The sequence below is a fragment of the Miniopterus natalensis genome, chromosome 13 (assembly GCF_054644295.1).
Source record: "Miniopterus natalensis isolate mMinNat1 chromosome 13, mMinNat1.hap1, whole genome shotgun sequence".
Classification (NCBI taxonomy): Eukaryota; Metazoa; Chordata; class Mammalia; order Chiroptera; family Miniopteridae; genus Miniopterus; species Miniopterus natalensis.
The window spans coordinates 24,814,649-24,834,438 of record NC_142093.1 but is presented as its reverse complement, the minus strand read 5'-3'; the positions used below and the strand labels follow the sequence as shown (position 1 = coordinate 24,834,438).

At 35.4% G+C, this 19,790-nt stretch overlaps 1 protein-coding gene across 2 annotated transcripts in view; it reads right to left on the bottom strand.

Moving 5' to 3' along the window:
• Positions 1–19,790, bottom strand: part of FOXN2 (forkhead box N2) — a 42,320-nt gene that overhangs the window by 21,072 nt on the left and 1,458 nt on the right. Inside the window, exon 2 of one of the 2 annotated variants that reach the window (XM_087823538.1) lies at positions 1,203–1,753. In XM_087823538.1, coding sequence (XP_087679664.1) covers positions 1,203–1,739 — 537 coding nt within the window. In that variant the 5' untranslated portion in view covers positions 1,740–1,753. Of the gene's footprint in view, positions 1–1,202; positions 2,021–19,790 lie in introns of those variants that run through there. The other variant, XM_016222171.2, reaches the window with a different exon arrangement.

The window sequence follows — 19,790 nt, the reverse complement described above, 5'->3', positions numbered from 1 at the left end:
TTCTGTGGTTTCAGTTACTTGCAATAAACTGCAGTGCAAAAATATTCAATTTCCTCAACCATCAACACATCTGCTCTTGACATCCAACCACAAAGATTGTCATGGTTCAATGATACAGGGTTACTTTAAGCAGATGATCCTCCTCTGATATATGGTCAGAAGGTCAACAGTACTCTAGTGCTAAGTCACAATGCCTAGATCATTCATCTAATTTCAACTAATCCCACAGACATCAGACATTTCATCATCTCACAGCATCACAACAATAAGGGTGATTACAGTACAATAAGATATTTTGAAAGAGAAAAAGACAGGCCATTACTCACATAACTTTTTTACAATATATTGTTACAATTGTTGTATTTTATTATCAGTTATTGTTAATCTATTACTGTGCCTAATTTACAAATTAAACTTAATCATAAGTATGCATGTATAGGAAAAAACAGTATATATGTAGGGTTCCATACTATCTGCATCCACTGGAAGTCTTGGGACATACCCTAGCAGATGGGGGGGGGGGGGAGGGAACTACTGTACTTAAAAAAAAACCCCTGTGAACCTAAAATTCTATACCCTTCCTACACAAAACAGTTGAAAAAATATTTCATTGCTAGCAAACTTGAACTACAAGAAATGTTAAATAAACTTCTCCAGGGAAAAAAAAATTGATCCAGATAGGACATCAGGATTTGTCAACTTTATCTGTAAGAGTCCAGATAATAAATGAAATGGTATAATATTATTTGAAGGTAGACTGTGATAAAGATATATATACTGAAATTGAATCATAAAAAATACTCAATCCAAAAGAAGGCAGGAAAGTGGTAAAAAGGGAGTAAAAACAGCAAAAAGAAAACAAATAACATCGTAATAGATTTAAATCCAACCATATCAATTGCATTAATGTAAACGTCTACATTCTAATTATAAGGTCAAGGTTGCCAGACTAAATAAATAAGAATAATATACTGACACAGTGATAAAAACACTATAGAAACTAATAATAGAAAATTGGAACATTAAAAACACTAATTTATGTACCTATGGTAGACTGAAAGCAAATGATGAATATAATTAAGATCAAGCTGAAGTAATCTGACTTGGCTATTTTTGTCTTCCTTTGATTTCCCCATTATTTTAAGATCTCTGTGTTAACTCTCCCCAACCTCCCCAAATATAGCAATGTTCATAACACTGACCTTGCCATGGCTTCTTTCCACTTTCTGAAAACATTTATTCAGGGACAGATTATGTCGAACAGAATTCTTCCAGCCTGTTGGTGCAGTAGCAAAATATGGGAAGCGGTCCAGAATCCAGCTATAAATTTCTTTGACAGGCAGACATTTATTTGGAGAGTGTTCTATAGCCATATAAATGAGAAGACTAAAAGAGTATGGGGGCTTTGAAGTTGCTGATTTTTTTTCTGGGTTCTGGTAGCAAGATGGTCCTAACAATGGCACATCATCTCCCTCTATGTCATATAAGGGACTAACAATTGGAAGACCCTCACTTCCAAAGCTGAAGTTTGTTAGAAGATTAGTACTTTCATGAAGCCAGTTCAGGTTTGTGAGTTCATCATCTGCTGATTCACTGTCCATTAGAGTGGCCTTTGGCCTGGCAGCATCAATAGCTTCAGGCAAGCTTCCCATTTTGTAAATCTGGCTTAATCCTGCAAACTTTTCAGCTCCTGGAGTTTCAGCTCTCTTTTCTGGCGTCATTCCAATAATTGGACCCATTTACTCTTATAGTTCTGCAACAAAGGAAACAATTATCAATCAATGTAATACTTAAGATTCTTAGGCTCATGGAAAAATAAAATACATATGTAAATATCCCCAAATCAGAGAAAATTTGCAATTATTCCACATAATATTTAAGCACAGTATTTGTAAAATGAAGACACTAAAATTTACAATATGAAAAGAACTTATTTCATATTATTTGATATGGCTGTAAATAAAATGCAGCAATACAGTACCATATGTATGAGTGATATAAACAAAATTAAATAATGTATTTTGAGTCCTTATTAAAGTCCCTGGCCCACTGTAACTGCCAAATTAGTAATGGTTATTAAAAAGGAAGAGACTATTTCTTTGAATTATAGGACTTTATAATCTATGCATTTTAAGAATCTATGTTTTTACTGTAATAATAGTCATACATATTGCTCAATGAAGAAAATAAATTTAAAATACTGCTTAAATAATAATTCCAAATAAGCCCTTTCCTCAAGTCTAAAATAGTTATTATAAAAACAGAAACCATTTCTCATATTTTTAGCTTATATAATACTTTGTAGTATTATATTTGTAGATAACAAATTTGTTATCTTTGTAGATAACATTTCTTATTCACTAAATTCATTATTGATAAAATTATATTTACTATAAGTTATTTCTTTTGTAAATTCCAGTGCTTCTACATCTACATTCCATATAATCTCATCAAGTATGTACTGACCCCGAAAGGCTGACATTCCCTTAATAAAGTCTGAAGTGTTACTGTACTTTCAAAGAGATAAAAAGACCATTTTTAAACTGTTTTTATTTCTATTTTCTCAAATGACTTCTTTTTTGTTTTTTAAACACACTTCAATTCAAAATACCATGGGAGAACAACTGACCAAAGAGGAAAGTGATAGAACTAATGTGCTATTTAATTTGTTTAATGACTCATAAAGGTGCCTCATTTCTGAATTCAGTGAAAAAAAGTCTATGTTTTCCATTAGTTTAGTCAATCTACTTATACTTATATAATTGAAATAAGAGAAGTACCTCCAAAGTTTTACTTAGAATATAGCTGGCAGGTTATTCCAAGAATTATGAAAACTGGTCAGTTTTAGATGTAGAGCAGTCATTTGGATCCTGGTACCTACTAGTAGATGTAGTCATAGAGCATTCAATTATCAATAGGAGTAGTGAATAATTTGGGAGCTAGCCATTGTGCTAAACACTACATACTATATCTCAAGTAACCATCAATTAAGCCCTATAATATGGGCACTATTATTAACCCAATTTTACAGATGAGGAAAGTGAGTCAGAGGTTAAACATCCTATTTGAGACTGCCTGGCTAGCAACTGGAAATGCCAGAATTTAAATCCAGGCCGACTGACTTCAGAACGAAAACTCTAACCACTACACTATCCTGGTAACAGTATATACACATCACCCATGGGTACCAATTACCCAATCCTATTCTTTTTTTTAAATCCTCATTCGAGGATACCTTTTCCACCACTTTTCAGAGAGAGGGAGGGAGGGAGAGAGGGAGGCAGGGAGGGAGGGAGGGAGGGAATCAATGTAAGAGAGACACATGGACTGGTTGCCTCCCACATGCACCCTGACCAGGGCCAGGGACGAGCCTGTAACTGAGGCACGTGCCCCTGGCCGGAATCCAACCTCAGAACCCTTAGTCTGTGGGCAGGTGCCCAAACACTGAACTATACCGGCCAGGGCCCAATCCTACCCATTTTAAATTTTATCATTGTTCTCTCTACATCCAGTTCCTGTCTCTCTCTCTCATACACCTATATATATAATTTCACACACCAAGACACTGTATTCTAATTTCTTGGTCTATAACTATCATAACCCAAGTAATGAATACACCTACTAATAAACCAATTTCTAAAACTAAGACATTGCTACCCAAAAACATTAGGTAAACGTACAATTTTGGCAAAATATACATTTGTGTTCAGACTCCAAATCTACATTTCAGAAAGAACAGTTTCTTTTCACAGGAGAAATTTTAAAAGTGGAGAGTTCAAATAAACCCAGTAAAATCTCCCTGGAACCCTTGTCTAGAGCTTCACTGTAGAAGGGTCATGGCATTATCTTCAGAAGAGGGCTCAGGATTCAAATGTACCATTTTTTTCATAGCTGTGCAGTTCATGCATCTCTCAAAGGTGTCTGCATATTATGCTGAATGTTACACTGATATTCTACTCTAGGACAAGAAAAATGAAATTCCATATTGGAATTCTTAGATCATTTACCAAAAGGTTTAGAGGAGAGCACGTTTGCTTAGGTTGGTATTAACACTGGTGTGAGAGGAAATGCATGGCAGAGACTAAACAAGAGAAGGAAAACTAAGGCACAGAATTATCAAAAAAATAAATGCTGTATTATACAGTATTAGAGGTGTTGCCCCAAATAACTAAGGAACCTCTTAAATACAAAATGGTAGTTATAACCACTTACCACTGTCTTTATCATTCATTCATGAATTTCACAGTTTCTATGACCATTTTCCTTATATTTAAAGTGATCTGCTAGAGAACTTCCAGATTTTACTTGAGCATGTGTTTATTTAGCCCTTCTTTTTTTTTTTTAAATATATCTTTATTGATCTGAGAGAGAGGAAAGGAGGAGAGAGAGAGAGAGATAGAAACGTCAATGATGAGGGAGTCATCGATCAAGCCCACAACCTGGGCATGTGCCCTGACCGGGAATCGAACCCTGATCTCGTGGATCCCAGGTTGACGCTCAACCTCTGAGCCACGCCCGGCCGGGCTAGCCTTTGTTCATAAAAGATATTTTTGCTAGCTATAGAACTCTAACTTGAACTACAATGAGTCATAGTTGTTCCATTTATTTTCACTGAGTATATCATTTTGTGGTCTTCTACTTCCATTACTGTTTTTGAAACCTAATACTCTTTTGAAGGCGTTCTGTGTTTTCTCCAAAAATTTCCCTTTTATTAACCTCTTTTTATGTTGTCTCCCTGTGTTGCATTCTGGATTTCTTCAGATTTATCTTTCATTATATCAATTTTTCTTCAATGGGGTCTATTTGCTTTTATCTATCTCTTAAATTTTAATTTCAATTACTCTACATTTTCATTTCTAGAACTTCGGATTCTTTTACAAAGTGTTTGCTCTTTTCCTCATATTTAAGTTTTCAATGAACATATTAAATACATGTACATATATTATACCTGATAATTCCAAGATGTGAACTATCTGCAGGTCTGATTTTTTCTGATTCTCTTATATTGTGCCCTGTTTTCCCTAGATGGTTTATAAATTTTTATTTTAAGCTAATCATTTTCACTGGAACTTTACCAATGGAAATTATTGGATGATGGTAAACTCTGGCTCAGTTGTCATAGTTGTTAGATTCTATGGTGAAACAGTGTACAATTGCAAAATGAGAGGCTTCTTCCTTGAGAAAGAAATTAACATATTTAACACTAGGAAATATTAAACAGAAACTTGAGGGGGCAGTATATTTGAAGCTGTAAAGAATAAGCAATTTCATATTATAAAAAACCATGAAAGTAAAATCTAACTCATTATTCTTGGTATTATAATCACATCTGGAGGCAGTGAAGCAGACAGTTAAGAGCATGACCTGTGAAAAAATATTGCCTAGGTTCAAATCCCAGCTCTGCCACTCAATAGCAGATAAGACCTATCAATTTAGAATTCTAATGATACTCTTGTAATTTAACCCAGTTATTAATAATAGGAAAGGATAAATATTATAGGCATGCCCAGTAAAGTTTAGGTGACATAGGGAAGGTACTTGTCTGTGAGTCACACCTGGGAACAAGTCATTGGCCAGAGAAGGTGTGGAAACAGAGAAGTTTGCTCTCTTGGCCCACTTGTTTGGTCTTGCACTCTTGTTTTCTTACACTCCTGGTTTCTCGGGGGCTCTCATGTTCCTGTGCTTCTGCATTCGCCCACATGGCTCACAGCCAAGTGACCTCCACAATGGACTAATGGACTGCAATTAGCCTAATGCAAACTGGACCCAGCTCCACCATCAAATGAAAACTTTGGAAACTGGCTTTGCTTTTTAACTCTGCTTAATCCCCAGCTGCACGACTTCCAGGACTGGGTTAAGGGGAATGGGACTTTGGAAATTGAGGGATGTAATTCCATGAAAATAAAACTTTCTACCACATCTCATCCTCCCGTGGGGTCTTCCAGGAATGCTTATTCCAGCAGTACCCAAAAACCCCATTCCCACTAGCAACGAAGAAAAACCATTCATACTTTTCTCCAGTAACACTAATAGTACTTACTTTCAGAAGATTGTTAGTAGAAATTAAATGAGAATAAGCATAAAGTACTTAGAACAGAGGTAGAGAGTAAGCATACAGTACTTACTGTATGCTATAGAGATGGTAATTATTGTAGTTATTAATTTTTAAAATTATTATTAGATTTCTTTCTAAAGTAATAGATTGATAAATGTTACATCTTTCAAGTAAAAAAATTATGGTACAAAATTAGTAACAATACTTTGTTTCAAAGTTTGAAAATTATAAAAAAACTTCTGGTGTTAAGGACAGGTCTCCCGCATGACCAATGATACCCACTGGCAAAGCAACCAACTGAAATCAGGCCTTCTCAGAAGAGTGCTGCAATAACAGTTTCATCATTTTCTTTATGATGCGACTTTCACTTCCTTATTCTATTTGTGTCCATGCACTTTATTTCTTAGGTTATATCAATATTTTACTCAATTATGCAACATGACAGAACCCTTCAAATCTTTCTAGTCAAAATAATATAAAAGAACTTGCCCTGGCCAGTGTGGCTCAGTTGGTTGGAGCATTGTCCAGTACACCAAAAGGTTGTGGGTTCAATTCCCAGTCGGGGTACTAACTGATAGATGTTTCTCTCACATCGATGTCTCTCTCTCCCTAAAATCAATGAAAACATGTCCGCGGGTGAGGATTAAAAAAATATATTAATAATATAAATAAACTTAAATCACATAAACTTTCATAACTTTTTATTATTTTATTATCTAGTGCCCCTACCCCTGCAAAGTTTAAATTCCTTTACTCACAGTTCTGGCTGATAACATTCTCATACACACAGACACACAAACATATACACCATTTTATATATATATATATATATATATAAAATAACCACACTACCTCTGATATAAAAAATGTTGAGTTTTCACTAGTAGTAAGATTCTCAATAAGAAAAAGACATGGCAAATATAATGCCATAATCAAAACAGGACAAAAATATAAATACCTACACATATAGTTACATCCATTTGTATCCAACTAATTCAGAATCTACTATCCTGTTACAAAATTCTTATCAAGTTAAAATAGTCAAACTAATCATTTTTCTCTACTTTTAAGATATTACTTACATTGTGAATTTCAGCATAAATTTAAAAATACTTTTAAAAGTTCATGAATATGAAATTTAATGACAAGAAAACAGGCTCTTATTCCAACAATTCTCATGAATATAAGTGTTTTAGTGTAATACTTTAGTAATATAATGCCACAGCATATAAGATATAAACTGCAATAAACTCGTTGTTAATGTTCAGTACTCCTAAAAAGTGCTTTTCAAATTATATTACCGAATCTCTTCATGTTCCATTTTTCAATTTTAATTTTTTACCTTATCCATATTATAATCGTAGAGCCCTAAATCTGTTATTATTTGCAAGATACTTTAATTGTTAAAAATTCATATTTAATCCATTATATTATCTAAGAGGTCTTATTAGAAAATAAAAAATAACTGACAAAGGACTCAGATAAAAATAAAATAATTGATTTTTTATATCCCAAAGCAAATTTATCCCAATTTATATTTTTCCTTGCACCCCTAAGCCAATCACTGAATATTTCTTTCCTCATTACCTGGAAAGGGTAATAAGGGAAATCAATTTTGCTGTTTCTAGAGGAGGCATGTCACCCGTAATGTTCTACAAGAACTAGGAAGAAGCTGAGACCAGCACCTGAACAACTGTACTGAGGCCCTGAAGACCTGCAGTCAGTCTCACCTTAAAGCAGGGCGGTTAGCCTTCCCTTGCAGGTGAAGTCTTTTCCATCCACTTCACCCTACTAGTCCGGCATCCTACTTAAAACCAGTCTCCTTACACTCACTTTAAATATCTGATTCCTGAAGCATGTGACAAATGATCATGACTTTTTTTGGTTATACTTAATTAAATGCATTTCCAGTTTCTAACTGTCATTTTACATGGTCTCAAGACATTTGGAAATTTTATTTTTATTGACTAGCCATTTTACTTCCCACCAAGAACTTAATGTCATTGGTAAATCAAACAATCTTGCAAATGTCAAAAGAGGGACGAGAGAGTACACCCCCATCTCAGGTTTGTGGCTTTCCCATCCAATCACTTTAGATTAACCAATATTAAAAACGGTTTGATTTGGGCTAAGACACCCTAGCAAAGGGAAATAGGCAGTCGTTCACTTAATTCAGATCACTAAACAATGTTTTTCATAGAAAAAATATCTATGACAGTGCTTGGTATACCACAGAAATACAAAATGTTTGTGCATTTTATTAAAACTGCCCGGTAATTACCTCAGTTCTTTATTGTAATTTAAGCATTATCTGTGATTAAGACATACTATACAATAAAAAGAGATTTCCATTCAATTTCCCTTTCCTTCCCTCACCTCCAATCTCCTTAGGAATTAACCATTTTTATTTATTAATTATAATGAGGTACCATTTCTCAAGACTGGAAGCCACTGACTACATTGTATTTCCTAGAGTTTTTCAACAGTACAATAAGCTTATAATAAGCTCAACATAAAATATTTTAGCAGTTTACAAATACTAATAATTTTCTAAATCTTGTAAGTTATTCATTTAAAAGGAAAACAATTTTCTTCTTGTTTATGACATTGTTAGCAAAAATAAAGTGTAACATTTATTGAGCACATACTATTTGCAAGGCTCTGTGTAATAAACCTAACAAATGCTAGAACTTCAAAGGTATTCTATTAACTAAAAATATCTGTTAACTTTGGTAACCCTCAGTAGAAATAAAACCCACGACATATAAAAGAACTCACAACCTTTCCTATTGAATTAACAATACATTCTTTGTTTGAATTATGATTATCAATTACAAATACTGTCTATCCTATAAAATCCAGTTCTGAGATTAGAGGGTAGATTCAAATCCCAAATGTACTGCAAAAAGATGTATGTTTGATTATAATGCTACATGATGTCATGTATCCAGGACAACTGAAGCATTATGGTCTCTTAGGAATAAAACTGCCTCTTGGTCATAGATTTAGGTGACACAGCATGTGATCCATTGTCTCTAAACAAAAAATGTGTGCAGCTGCATTTTCCAGTCAAGAAAGGGGGTAGGGAGCAGAATACAAAAGGGTCAAAGATTTGTCTCATAGGGAAACTGTTTTTCAAAAAGCGGGGGGGGGGGGGGGGGGATTGAGTGTGGGGGAGAAACCTTTCTTCAACTCATGCTAAAAGCAGAAAACACTAAAATCTGGGGGAGAAAAATCTGTTGTGGTAACCTTCTACTGAATCCACTTTCCTCCTACCCTAACTTGCCCAGTTACACTGTGTAAACCATGGCTTAAATGCCACTTCTATCTAAATAATTTTGTACTATTTGTACACAGTATATAGAACTCCCCTATACATTGTTGCAGCATCTGCATCCAAAAAAAAAAAAAAAAAAAACTCAATTATTCATCAGTTTCTTGGGGAAGTTAAAATGAAGCAATAGCTTTGTAAGTAAAAAAAATGAACGCATTTGCTTCTAAGCAGTAACAAACCTGTTATTTTCTGCATAAAGACCAAATAGTTCTCTTTACAATGAATCCCTAGCACATAACTGCCTTTCACACAGAAATACTGATTTTAAAAAGCAGTACCACAAAAGATCTAAACTGAGTGAAAATTGTTTTCTCTAATAAAAAAGTTATTTCTAATAAATGTTAAAAAAAGTTGATGACACAATAACTTGTAAACTTCCATCAGTATCTAAAACATACCACTAATTACCTTACACGTTATTAAATATAATGTTAGAAAAGAAGCACTACTAGCTCTCAGAGTAAATCTAGTTTCAAAACTCATCTTCTCAAACTTTGGGATAGCAATCAATGTGCTGTCCAAACAAAAACATGTTGGAAGCTAAAAAAACTGATCACACAGAAATAAAAAAAACAAAAATAATCACTAATGAAATTGGAAGTACTATCTATCACCTGTGCTACAAACTACAGACCAGTTAGCCAGCCAACCAGCACTCTGGTTCTTTGAGAGCCTTGTACTCTGCACTTGAAAAGTAATGTGGAAAGGAACAAAGTTGCAAAACCCTGAAAGTCAACAGATGATGTCCCAGTGTACAATGGTAAATATAGATGGCATTCGGATATAAACAGCTGGTATTCTTTGTTGTCAGGATTTATTTATGTATAAGATGATTTTCAATGCCTTGAACATAAGCCATAATTAGTTAAGCCATGTAGTAAATCTCTCACAGCCAATTAAATTGTACCACTGAAAATAAGTATTTTTTAAAAGCACACTCGTGATCAGAAATACATTTAATAAAGGCATAAAATGATATCTTACCAGTAAGTCCCTGGTGTCAAATTTGGAAAGCAAGAGTAAAACTTAGGAAAACTATACTGGTTGATTTAATATACTGGTTTTATATGTAGTTCTAAAACAACACAAAACTATGATTAATTTAACAAAATTAAGTCCAATAAGGACTAAACTGACCCTATATGTACACTTACTGAAGTAAAAGATATTTGTTAAAATTACTAAAGATACTTATATTATTATCTCCAGAGCATTTTAGAAGGTAACACTTACTCTAATAAATACTCAAGTCCCTAAATAAACTTACATAGAATATAACCTAAATTCTAAGTAGCCATATTAACTGCAGCGATATATAGCTAAGTTGTCTAGTTGTCACTACTAGAAGACAGTATCAGCAATAGGGTGGATGTTAGTTCTACTTGATCATATAAAGAATACTGAAAGGGAATATGGCTGTTCTTGGAGGTAGATCAGTATTTGTCGTGGGTTTTTGTGTGGGATAGTGGTTGTTGTGGTTTTGACCTGTTGAGTTTGACATGCTTATGAGACATTCAAGTGGAATGGGCATTTGGAATATATGTGATCTAAAGTTTAGGAGATAAGTCTGGTATGGAGATAGATTTTGGAGTAATTGTATCTGAAATCTGCCCATCTCTCTCCATTTTCATGGTCACAACTACAGACCAGGTCAACATCATCTCTCACCTAAACCACCACAATGGTAGTCCACATGAATGGTACCCCATGGTTGTGTTCTGCACAAACACACACAGTGGCTCTAACAATATTTTCCTAAAATAGTCTCCGTGCATCTATGCCTGATCCTCTTAATTTGTTCTCTAAAATGTAACTAGAATAATCTTGTAAAATGCAACTTTGACAATGTCCCTTTCTTCCTCAATCCATCAGGGGGATCCTTAGATCAAAATCCAAGAAGTTCTTGGCATGGTATAGAAGAGATTCCGCATAACTCAGTCCTTGTAACCTCTCTGGAGACACTCTGCCACTCTTTCCTTGTTCTCCCCACTTAGGATTTCTGAATAGGCCTTGCTTTCTCCTCCCTCAGGGCCTTTACAAATACTGCTCCCTTTGCCTAAAACACTCATTTCACCCAGCCCTGGCTGTCATTCACAGCTCAGCTTTAAGATCTTTTTTTTTTTTTTTAATTTTTTTTTATATCTTTATTGATTTCAGAGAGAGGAAGAGAGAGAGACAGAAACATCAATGATGAGAGAGTCACTGATCGAGCCCGCAACCCAGGCATGTGCCCTGACCGGGAATCGAACCCTGATCGCCTGGATCCTAGGTCGACGCTCAACCTCTGCGCCATGCCCGGTCGGGCGTCAGCTTTAAGATCTTAAGAGAAACCTTCTCTAACATCTGACACTAGAGGGGTCCCCAAATTATATTCTTCCATAAGATCCTGTACTTTTTGATAACACTTATCACACCTAGGATGGTTGACTACACATCTTTTTCTGACTTACTGAAAGCTCCAGAAGGCAGATTTGGTTTTCTGTTTTGTTTACTGCTCAAGTATTTGTTGTCTGACAGATCCTGGTTCTAGCTCTGCTACTATATAACTTTGACGTGTATTAAATTAGGTGGCTGGACTTTCATTCTACAATAATCTAGATGATACTAAAAAACTGAAATTCAAATACTACTAGTTTTCCTGCAGATACATAAGACTACATTTCCTACCTTTATGTACATTTCCAACATGCCTGAGTGTGTGTATCTAAATTATGTACACGTAATTAATATAAAGGCAAGAACTAGTACTTTCTTATATGTATTGTTTTAAGTGTTTCACTAGTATTAACTTCTTTAATCTTCACAACAACCTTATCAGGTAGTTGTTATTAGTGTTCATTTTCTATATGGAAACAGATACAGAGAGATTAAATGATATGCCCAATATCACGAACTTTGAAGTGGCACAACTGGGATACAAGCTCAGGGAGTATAGCTCCAGAGCTCACACTCTGCATTAGCTACCATCCTGCCTAGATTGCTTCATAAGTAAAAGAAAGACTGGGGGGAAAAAAAGTACATACTACCATCAATAAATCTGACTCAATACCTACATCCTCAAGCTAATACTCCTCTACCTGAAGTTAGTCCAAAATAGACTAATGCTGTTCAAATACTTCCTGTACCTTTCCCTACTTATACGCTTGCTCCTGCTATTCTAACATCCAAATTGTCTACCTTGCCTATCACCATTCAACCAAAGCCCTACTTTTTAGGGCCAAACTCAATGGCAACTCCTCCATTTAATTTCCACCCAAGCATCTTTTAGAAGTTTTTTCTCTCTCCTACTATGTTCCAATTGCATTTATATATCCTCTATATACCCTCTTCTCTTTTTTTACTGTAGTTTTTTATGTCTCAGTAGCTCAAAAGAAACAATAGACATAAATTACTTTATAAACACTAAAGTTCTATACCTTATAAAATACTTAACCCAGACTAAACAAACAAAAAAAGAGAAGGGGACTGAAAAACAACGGACACGACACCCTTAAGCAGACCGCTTCAAGCACGTGTAACCTGGCTCCAGCTCACTGCCAACCAGATTAAAAAGGCCAAGGGGAAATTATACCCAATTATACCATATCATTACATTTTCTTCAACTAAACAAAGGACATTTTTTAAAATCAAACTTTACATTTAAAAAAACAACACGAGTGATATACATTTCTTTTAAAAATGTTTACTGAGCAATTAATAGTCAAGTACAAAATACTATGCTTTCCACTCCGCTTTGTAATCTTTTCATTTCCTAAATTTCAGTTCTCCACTTAAGAAGCATTACTGATACACCATTAATAAACCACTATCATGACTGTAGAACCCGCCCCACCCAATCCCACTGCTCAGAAAAAGTCAGTGCCTACTCTGTTCCCACAGTCCCCTTGAATCTGTCTAGAAGGGTATGTCTCACACTATCACCCACTCACATGCCTCTGATTCTTAACACGTAGTAAGCATCTAATATTTGTTAAATGAGTATCTTCACCTTGTACAAATTATTTAAATCTTTTTGTTCTTCTAAACGTAAAGAGAATTTCCTATTAAGCTTTCTAATTATTCTGTATTTCTGAATTATCTTTCTATAAGGGAAAACCAATGAATACAATTCTCAAAACTCTAGGCAATTAATATTAAAAGCTGTTAAAACTCAACTCTTTCTCCATAACTTAAGAATGGTCCTAGGTGTACATAATGCAGGTTAGCTTTTAAATACCGGAAATAACAAAAGCATTGAATGTCAAAGCAATTAACATTTCTGTATTTGCAAGAGAGAGACAATCCCACGACCCTTTATTGTATTCTCTCCTTGCTGGGGACAGAAGGAGAGGCAAGCATCTCATCCTGGCAAATACCCGTTTTTCAAAGACTTCAAGAGACAGTACAAAGAACATGAATTTTCAAAGTCTGACAAACCTGGGTTCAAATACCCAGCACTGCATTTACATATTGTCTCATTATGTTTCTTCATCTACAAGAATAAAACACTTCCTCGGGGTTGTTACGGGAATTACATTATATCCTCACGTGACTAGTATAGTACGGTGGCAGAACGCAGTAGGTACTCATACAAGGCAGTAACTGCTGTGATTACTAATAAACGCTGCTGAATCAGCACAGAGGAGGCAGCATTTAACCTGAACTTTCAAGAACGGAGGAGTCAGACAAAGGCACGGGGCAGGCGAAATGAACAAAATCTTAACTTAGAGGAAATGTCTTCCCTTCAGCTGTATGTCCTCTTTTAAGGTAAGAAACAAACTACAAGGACATAAGTTTATCAGTTTCCTCCGTTCTCTACCTCCAAAGTTATTAATATAATTTAAAATTTTATATTAACTGTCAAAATTCTAATTTAAATATTAAAATTATGCTCAGTGGGCTGTACAACAGTGTGAAAGGTATAAATGTATTAATACATTTTAGGAAGAACTTCAGTGAGTTCAAAGTACGAGTGTTTTGTAGTTAATCAAACAACTCTTCCCAGTAACATTCCCCCTGCTGGGCTGGCATCCCTCTTTTACTCTCCTATTAAGTATAAGTGACTTCCCTCCAAAAAAGTTTAGCATCAGTTTCAAAATTCTGATGAATGTTCTTTATTTCCCTCCACCTCATTTTCTTTTCCATAAATAAATAATCACAGCCTCTCATAAGGAAGAGAGCTCAGGGTCTCGTTCTCTTCCTAATGTGTTTTCCCCAACACACCTTTCAAACCACTTCTGGGGGAGGGAAGCTTCTAAGTGGCAAAATTACCAAACACCTATGAAAATACTATCAAGCAGCCAAGAATTTTCTTATATAACCTGCAAGTTTTATTAGATATGAAGATAATTAATAATAATTAAACTGTCCTGGTAAGTTCACAGTAATACATCAGCTTAGAGAGAATCAAAGTAGTTTTCCATTCTCTGTGTTGGTAGCAATAAGGCAGTTATTTTTATGGTACATATATTTAATCTTTATGATAATAGCTTATCTTCTGACTACTTTATTTAGACGTTTAGGCCTTACAGTAATACTATGTTTACAACTGTCAGTGAAATCAAGGTCCACATTGGTGAGAGGATAGATTCTATTTTATGTTGCCCTGGCTGGTATGGCTCAGTTAGTTGGAGCGTGATCCTGTGCACTGAAGGGCTGCAGGTTCTATTCCTGGTTAGGACACATATCCAGGATGCCAGTTCAATCCCCATTTGGGGTACATAGGGGAGGTAATAGATCCGCGTTTCTCTGTCACATCAATGTTTCTCTCTCGCTAGGGTAAGAAAAAACATATCCTTGGGCGACTATTAAAAAAAAAAAAGTAATATTTTGTTTACATCAGGCAGACTCCAGAAAACTAGAAATAAAGTCTCTTGCTCACCACTATATTCCTAGTACTTAAATACAGTAGCTGCTCAATAAACAGCTGTCCAAGTTTAAATGTTTATTTATGGAAAAGAAAATTAGGTTGAGGGAAATAAAAAATATACAAATCTGTCCTGGCCGGTGTAGGTCAGCTGGTTAGAGTGTCATCCCATACACCCTAAGATTGTGGGCTTAATTCCTGGTCAGGGCAAATGACCAGGTTGGAGGTTCCATTCCTAATTAGGGCACATACCTAGGTTGTGGGTTCGATCCCCTTTAGGAAACATAAGGGAGGCAACTGATCAATGTTTCTCTCTCCTTTCCCCTCTCTCTGAAGTCAATTAAAAAAAAAATACATGAATCAAAATTAGGTTAAGGCCTAGAGCATGGGCTGTGCTTAGTGACTTCCTTCCAGAGTAGTTTATGGAATGGATGGGTGTCGGGGTGAAACCTGGCAAACAAAGACCTCAAACAGGTGATCAAGGTTAACATAATCAATTTTATCATATTGTTAGTATGTATCCTTGCTACAACGTGATGAGAAGGGCACTTCACCTCTGTTGTCTTGCTCCCTAAAACCCATGAGGCCAGTCTACTCAAGAAGAAAACATCAGAGATATCACCTCAAACCTGTCAGAATGGCTATCATCAATAGATCAACAACTAACAAGTGTTGGCAAGAATGTGAAGAAAAGGGAACCCTCCTGCACTGTTGGTGGGAATGCAGATTGATGCAGCCACTGTGGAAAGCAATATTAAGTTACCTCAAAAATTAAAAATGGAACTGCCTTATGACCCAGTAACTCCACTTCTGGGAATATATCCAAAGAAACCTGAAACACTAATATGAAAGAATACACGCACCCCTATGTTCACTGCAGCATTATTTACAATAGCCAAGATTTGGAAGCAGTCCAAGTGCCTATCAGTAGAAGAATGGATTTAAAAAGCTGTGGTACATTTACACAATGAAATTCTACTCAGCCGTAAAAAAGAAATCTTACCTTTTGTGAAAGCATGGATGGACCTGGAGAATATTATGCTAAGTTAGTCACAGAAAGACAAGTACCATATGATTTCACTTATATGTGGAATCTAATGAACAAAATTAACAAAGTGGAGACAGACTCATGGATACAGAGAACAGACTAGCAGCTATCAGAGGGGAAGGGGTTGGGGGGCTAGGTGAAAAGGGTTAGGGGATAAAGCAAAGAAAAAAAAAAGACTCAAGGACACAGTCAATATTGTGCGGTGACTGCCAGAGGGAAGGGAGTATGGGGGAGATGGGAGAGGGTAAAGGGGCAGAGGGGGGATGGTGATGGAAGACTTAACCTGGGGTGGTAAACACGCAACACAATATACAGATGATGTATTGCAGGATTGTGCACCTGAAACTGGTATAATTTTGTTTACCAGTTTCACCCAAATAAATTCAATAAAAAAATTAAAAAACAAAAAACAAATCTCAATTGAGGGACATTCTATAAAATTTCTGACTAGTAGTACTCCTCAAAACTGTCATAGTCATCAAAACCAAGAAAAGTATGAGAAACTGGAATTCTGAAACTGAAAAAGGATACTAGGGGAAAACTAGTGAAATTTAAATAAAGTATGTAGTTTAGTTAATAGTAACTAGCAATTTTGTTTCCTTAGTTGTAACAAATGTACCACAGTAATGTAAGAAGTTAACAATAGGAAAAACTAGATGAGGTATACTCTGTGTACTATCTTGCAACTTTCTGTAAATGTAAACTATTCTAAAAGAAAAGATTTATTTAAATAAAAAAAGTTAGGGTAAGGGAAGTAAGGAATACATGAATCAAAATCTCTTGGAAGCAAATGATAATAAACATTCTTTTGGTTCCTTTATATTTGGTGGTAAAACAGAGACAGCATTCTCATACAGTGGAAATAAAGTTACTGTACAAGTCTACAGTATTAATTATAAAGTCACATATGACCAAAGCAAATGCCTCTTGAATTCTAGTTTCTCAAAATATCACTTAGTCCTCAACACTTCAGTTAACTCTATTACAAAGATTTGTAACACTAGATGTCAGCTCTTTATTGACTGAATTATCCCACACCTCTAACTTCTAGTCACTAAAGGTCAACCTCACCTTGGTACCTCCCACTTACCTTACATTAAACTAACTAAACTCACCATCTTCTTTGTGGTTTTCCCCTTCTAAATCTCCTTCTCAAGTTATTTTTCTCTTCAATAGATCCCTCTCCTTCCCATTCCTCTTCATTCTCACAGTTAATAACTAGTACTGCACACTGCTGTCAAATGAACCTTCTTCAAAAAAGGATTTTATCATATCATTCTAGGATCGAATGCCATTTCTTTTGGGATACTAACCCATGTTTAAATTCAGAAGTGATGTTTTCAAGCCATCCATAACTGGTTATTCCTTTGTACCCTTCACAGGTAAAGAAAAGACCTTTCCATCATCTCTCTAACCTCATACCATAAGACCTTTATTCACAAAATAATCAGATGTTCACTAAGCATATAACATATATCTGAGAAGATAAGGCTCTTCTGGGTGATCAAAGACTTTATAATCTTCTTGGGGTGATAAAACCTAAAAAGATAACTAACAAAGAACATGGGAATTTTGCCTATTCAAGGCTGCATCCTCAGTTCCTATAACAGTGCCTGGCACATGGCAGGTACTGAAAAAACATTTATTAAATGAAAATAAGAGAGTACAGAATGTTACAGCTCAAAAGAATAATTACATGTTATTAGAGAAGAGGAAGAATTTTCAGTTGGAGAGATAAAGGCAGATCTAATTGTACTATTCTAAGGCTCTCAGGGCAATCGAAATTTCAGCCAAACCTCAAGCTTGAACAGATCTTTAGTAGTTAAGAGGATGTGTGCAGGTGCATGTCAACAGAAAAATGTTATATCAACAAAGGTGAAAAAAGAAGTAAAATTGGTATACCATGTTAAAGTAGTGAATAAACAGTTCCTATAGGTTTAGTGGAAGATAAGATGGGAGAAAACAAGTTCCAAAGCTTGGAAAGAATTGAGAAAAAATTTGGTATTCATGCTTGATAGAAAGGGTTTTGGTTATTAGAGTGATATCTTCAGGAAGATTAATCTAACGGGAGTAACACTTCAGAAAGGAAGAGGGCCCTCTTTCTTCAAGAAGCCTCCCCCATCTACTCAAACCTCTCTTTTCCCCCCCGCTCTTGACTCTCACAGCACCTGCCTGCATGGTACAATTTAACTCCTCACTATATCACCTCACACTGTAAACTTTTATTTTCATGTGTGTTAATCTATCTCTTCAACCTGAGAACAGGGATAAAATCTTAGCCCTCTTTTTCTTCCCTAAGAAATCAGGAGAGCACTGGGCCTTCAAAAGTTTGCTTTTGGAGGACCTTTTTGCATTTATGCAAAAATGAAAACTGAAGAGCTTACACACACGTAGCTAAGCCATCAACTGGCATTAAGACCAAGCCCTGTTTGGACGGCAGTGTGTTAGTTTCATTTGATAGATCCCATAACTAATAATGTAGCTATCTTCCAGTGTATGTTTTCAATGCTTTCTGCTTCATGTAAGTATTTCATGACTTCATTTACTTTTCTTTCTCACCTAAGCACTGCTCTCAGTGGTCAGCACACATACTCTCAGTCACATTATGTTTCCTGCACTGGAGCCTTCCTGATGTTTTTATCTGTTAACTTCACTGATTAAGAACCATTATTATGGTGTAATTAAAATTCTAATAAATGTTGCTGCTATAATTTCTCTACTCAATTCTAAATGTTTCTAAATTTCTCTACACATCCTAAATGTTTCCTGTGCATCAGCACTCTTCAAATAAAACCGAATCAAATAAAAACATATGTTACAGAAATAATTCAAATACACCAAAGTATTCACAAAATGAAACATGATGCATTAGTAACCAGGAGATTGTAGTTATATTCTAAAATTTTCCAAATGCTCCAAAAGTTTGGATATTAAAATTTTCAATCTTTTGACATTTAATTTTTTATATACTCTAAAACGTTACATTTTACATATGTTAGCACTCATATTAATACCTTTAAAAAAAAAAGCTTAAGAAAGTACAAACCAAACGAGTATTTATTTCATCCCTAAACAAGTTCAACGGTAATACATTTATATCTTTTCAGGTCTTGAGTTTTACGTAAAAAGAAAAAAAACTAGATTTTTATAAAACTATCAAAAAGAAGTACTCCAGAATGTGATTATTTCTGATTACACCAGAACCTCTCATTAACGTTTTCAAAATTCAAACGACCCCCCCCAACCCCCGAGGTGGGGCACTCCATAATGTACCATTCTATTCCCCCCCACCCTTTAGTGGGTACCTAAAGCTGCTGAGATTTTAAAGATGAATCATCAAAACGGCAAAAGAGGGCAAAAACGTCAATATATACCTTACAAGGACTGCAAGGAAACAGATAAGTGTTACGATTCAGACATGTACAGCTCAGCTCTTTCCACTTCCCCATCTCGGAAAACACCAAAATAAACGTGGAGGCAAAGCTCCGGCGCGGCTGCAAAGCCCCG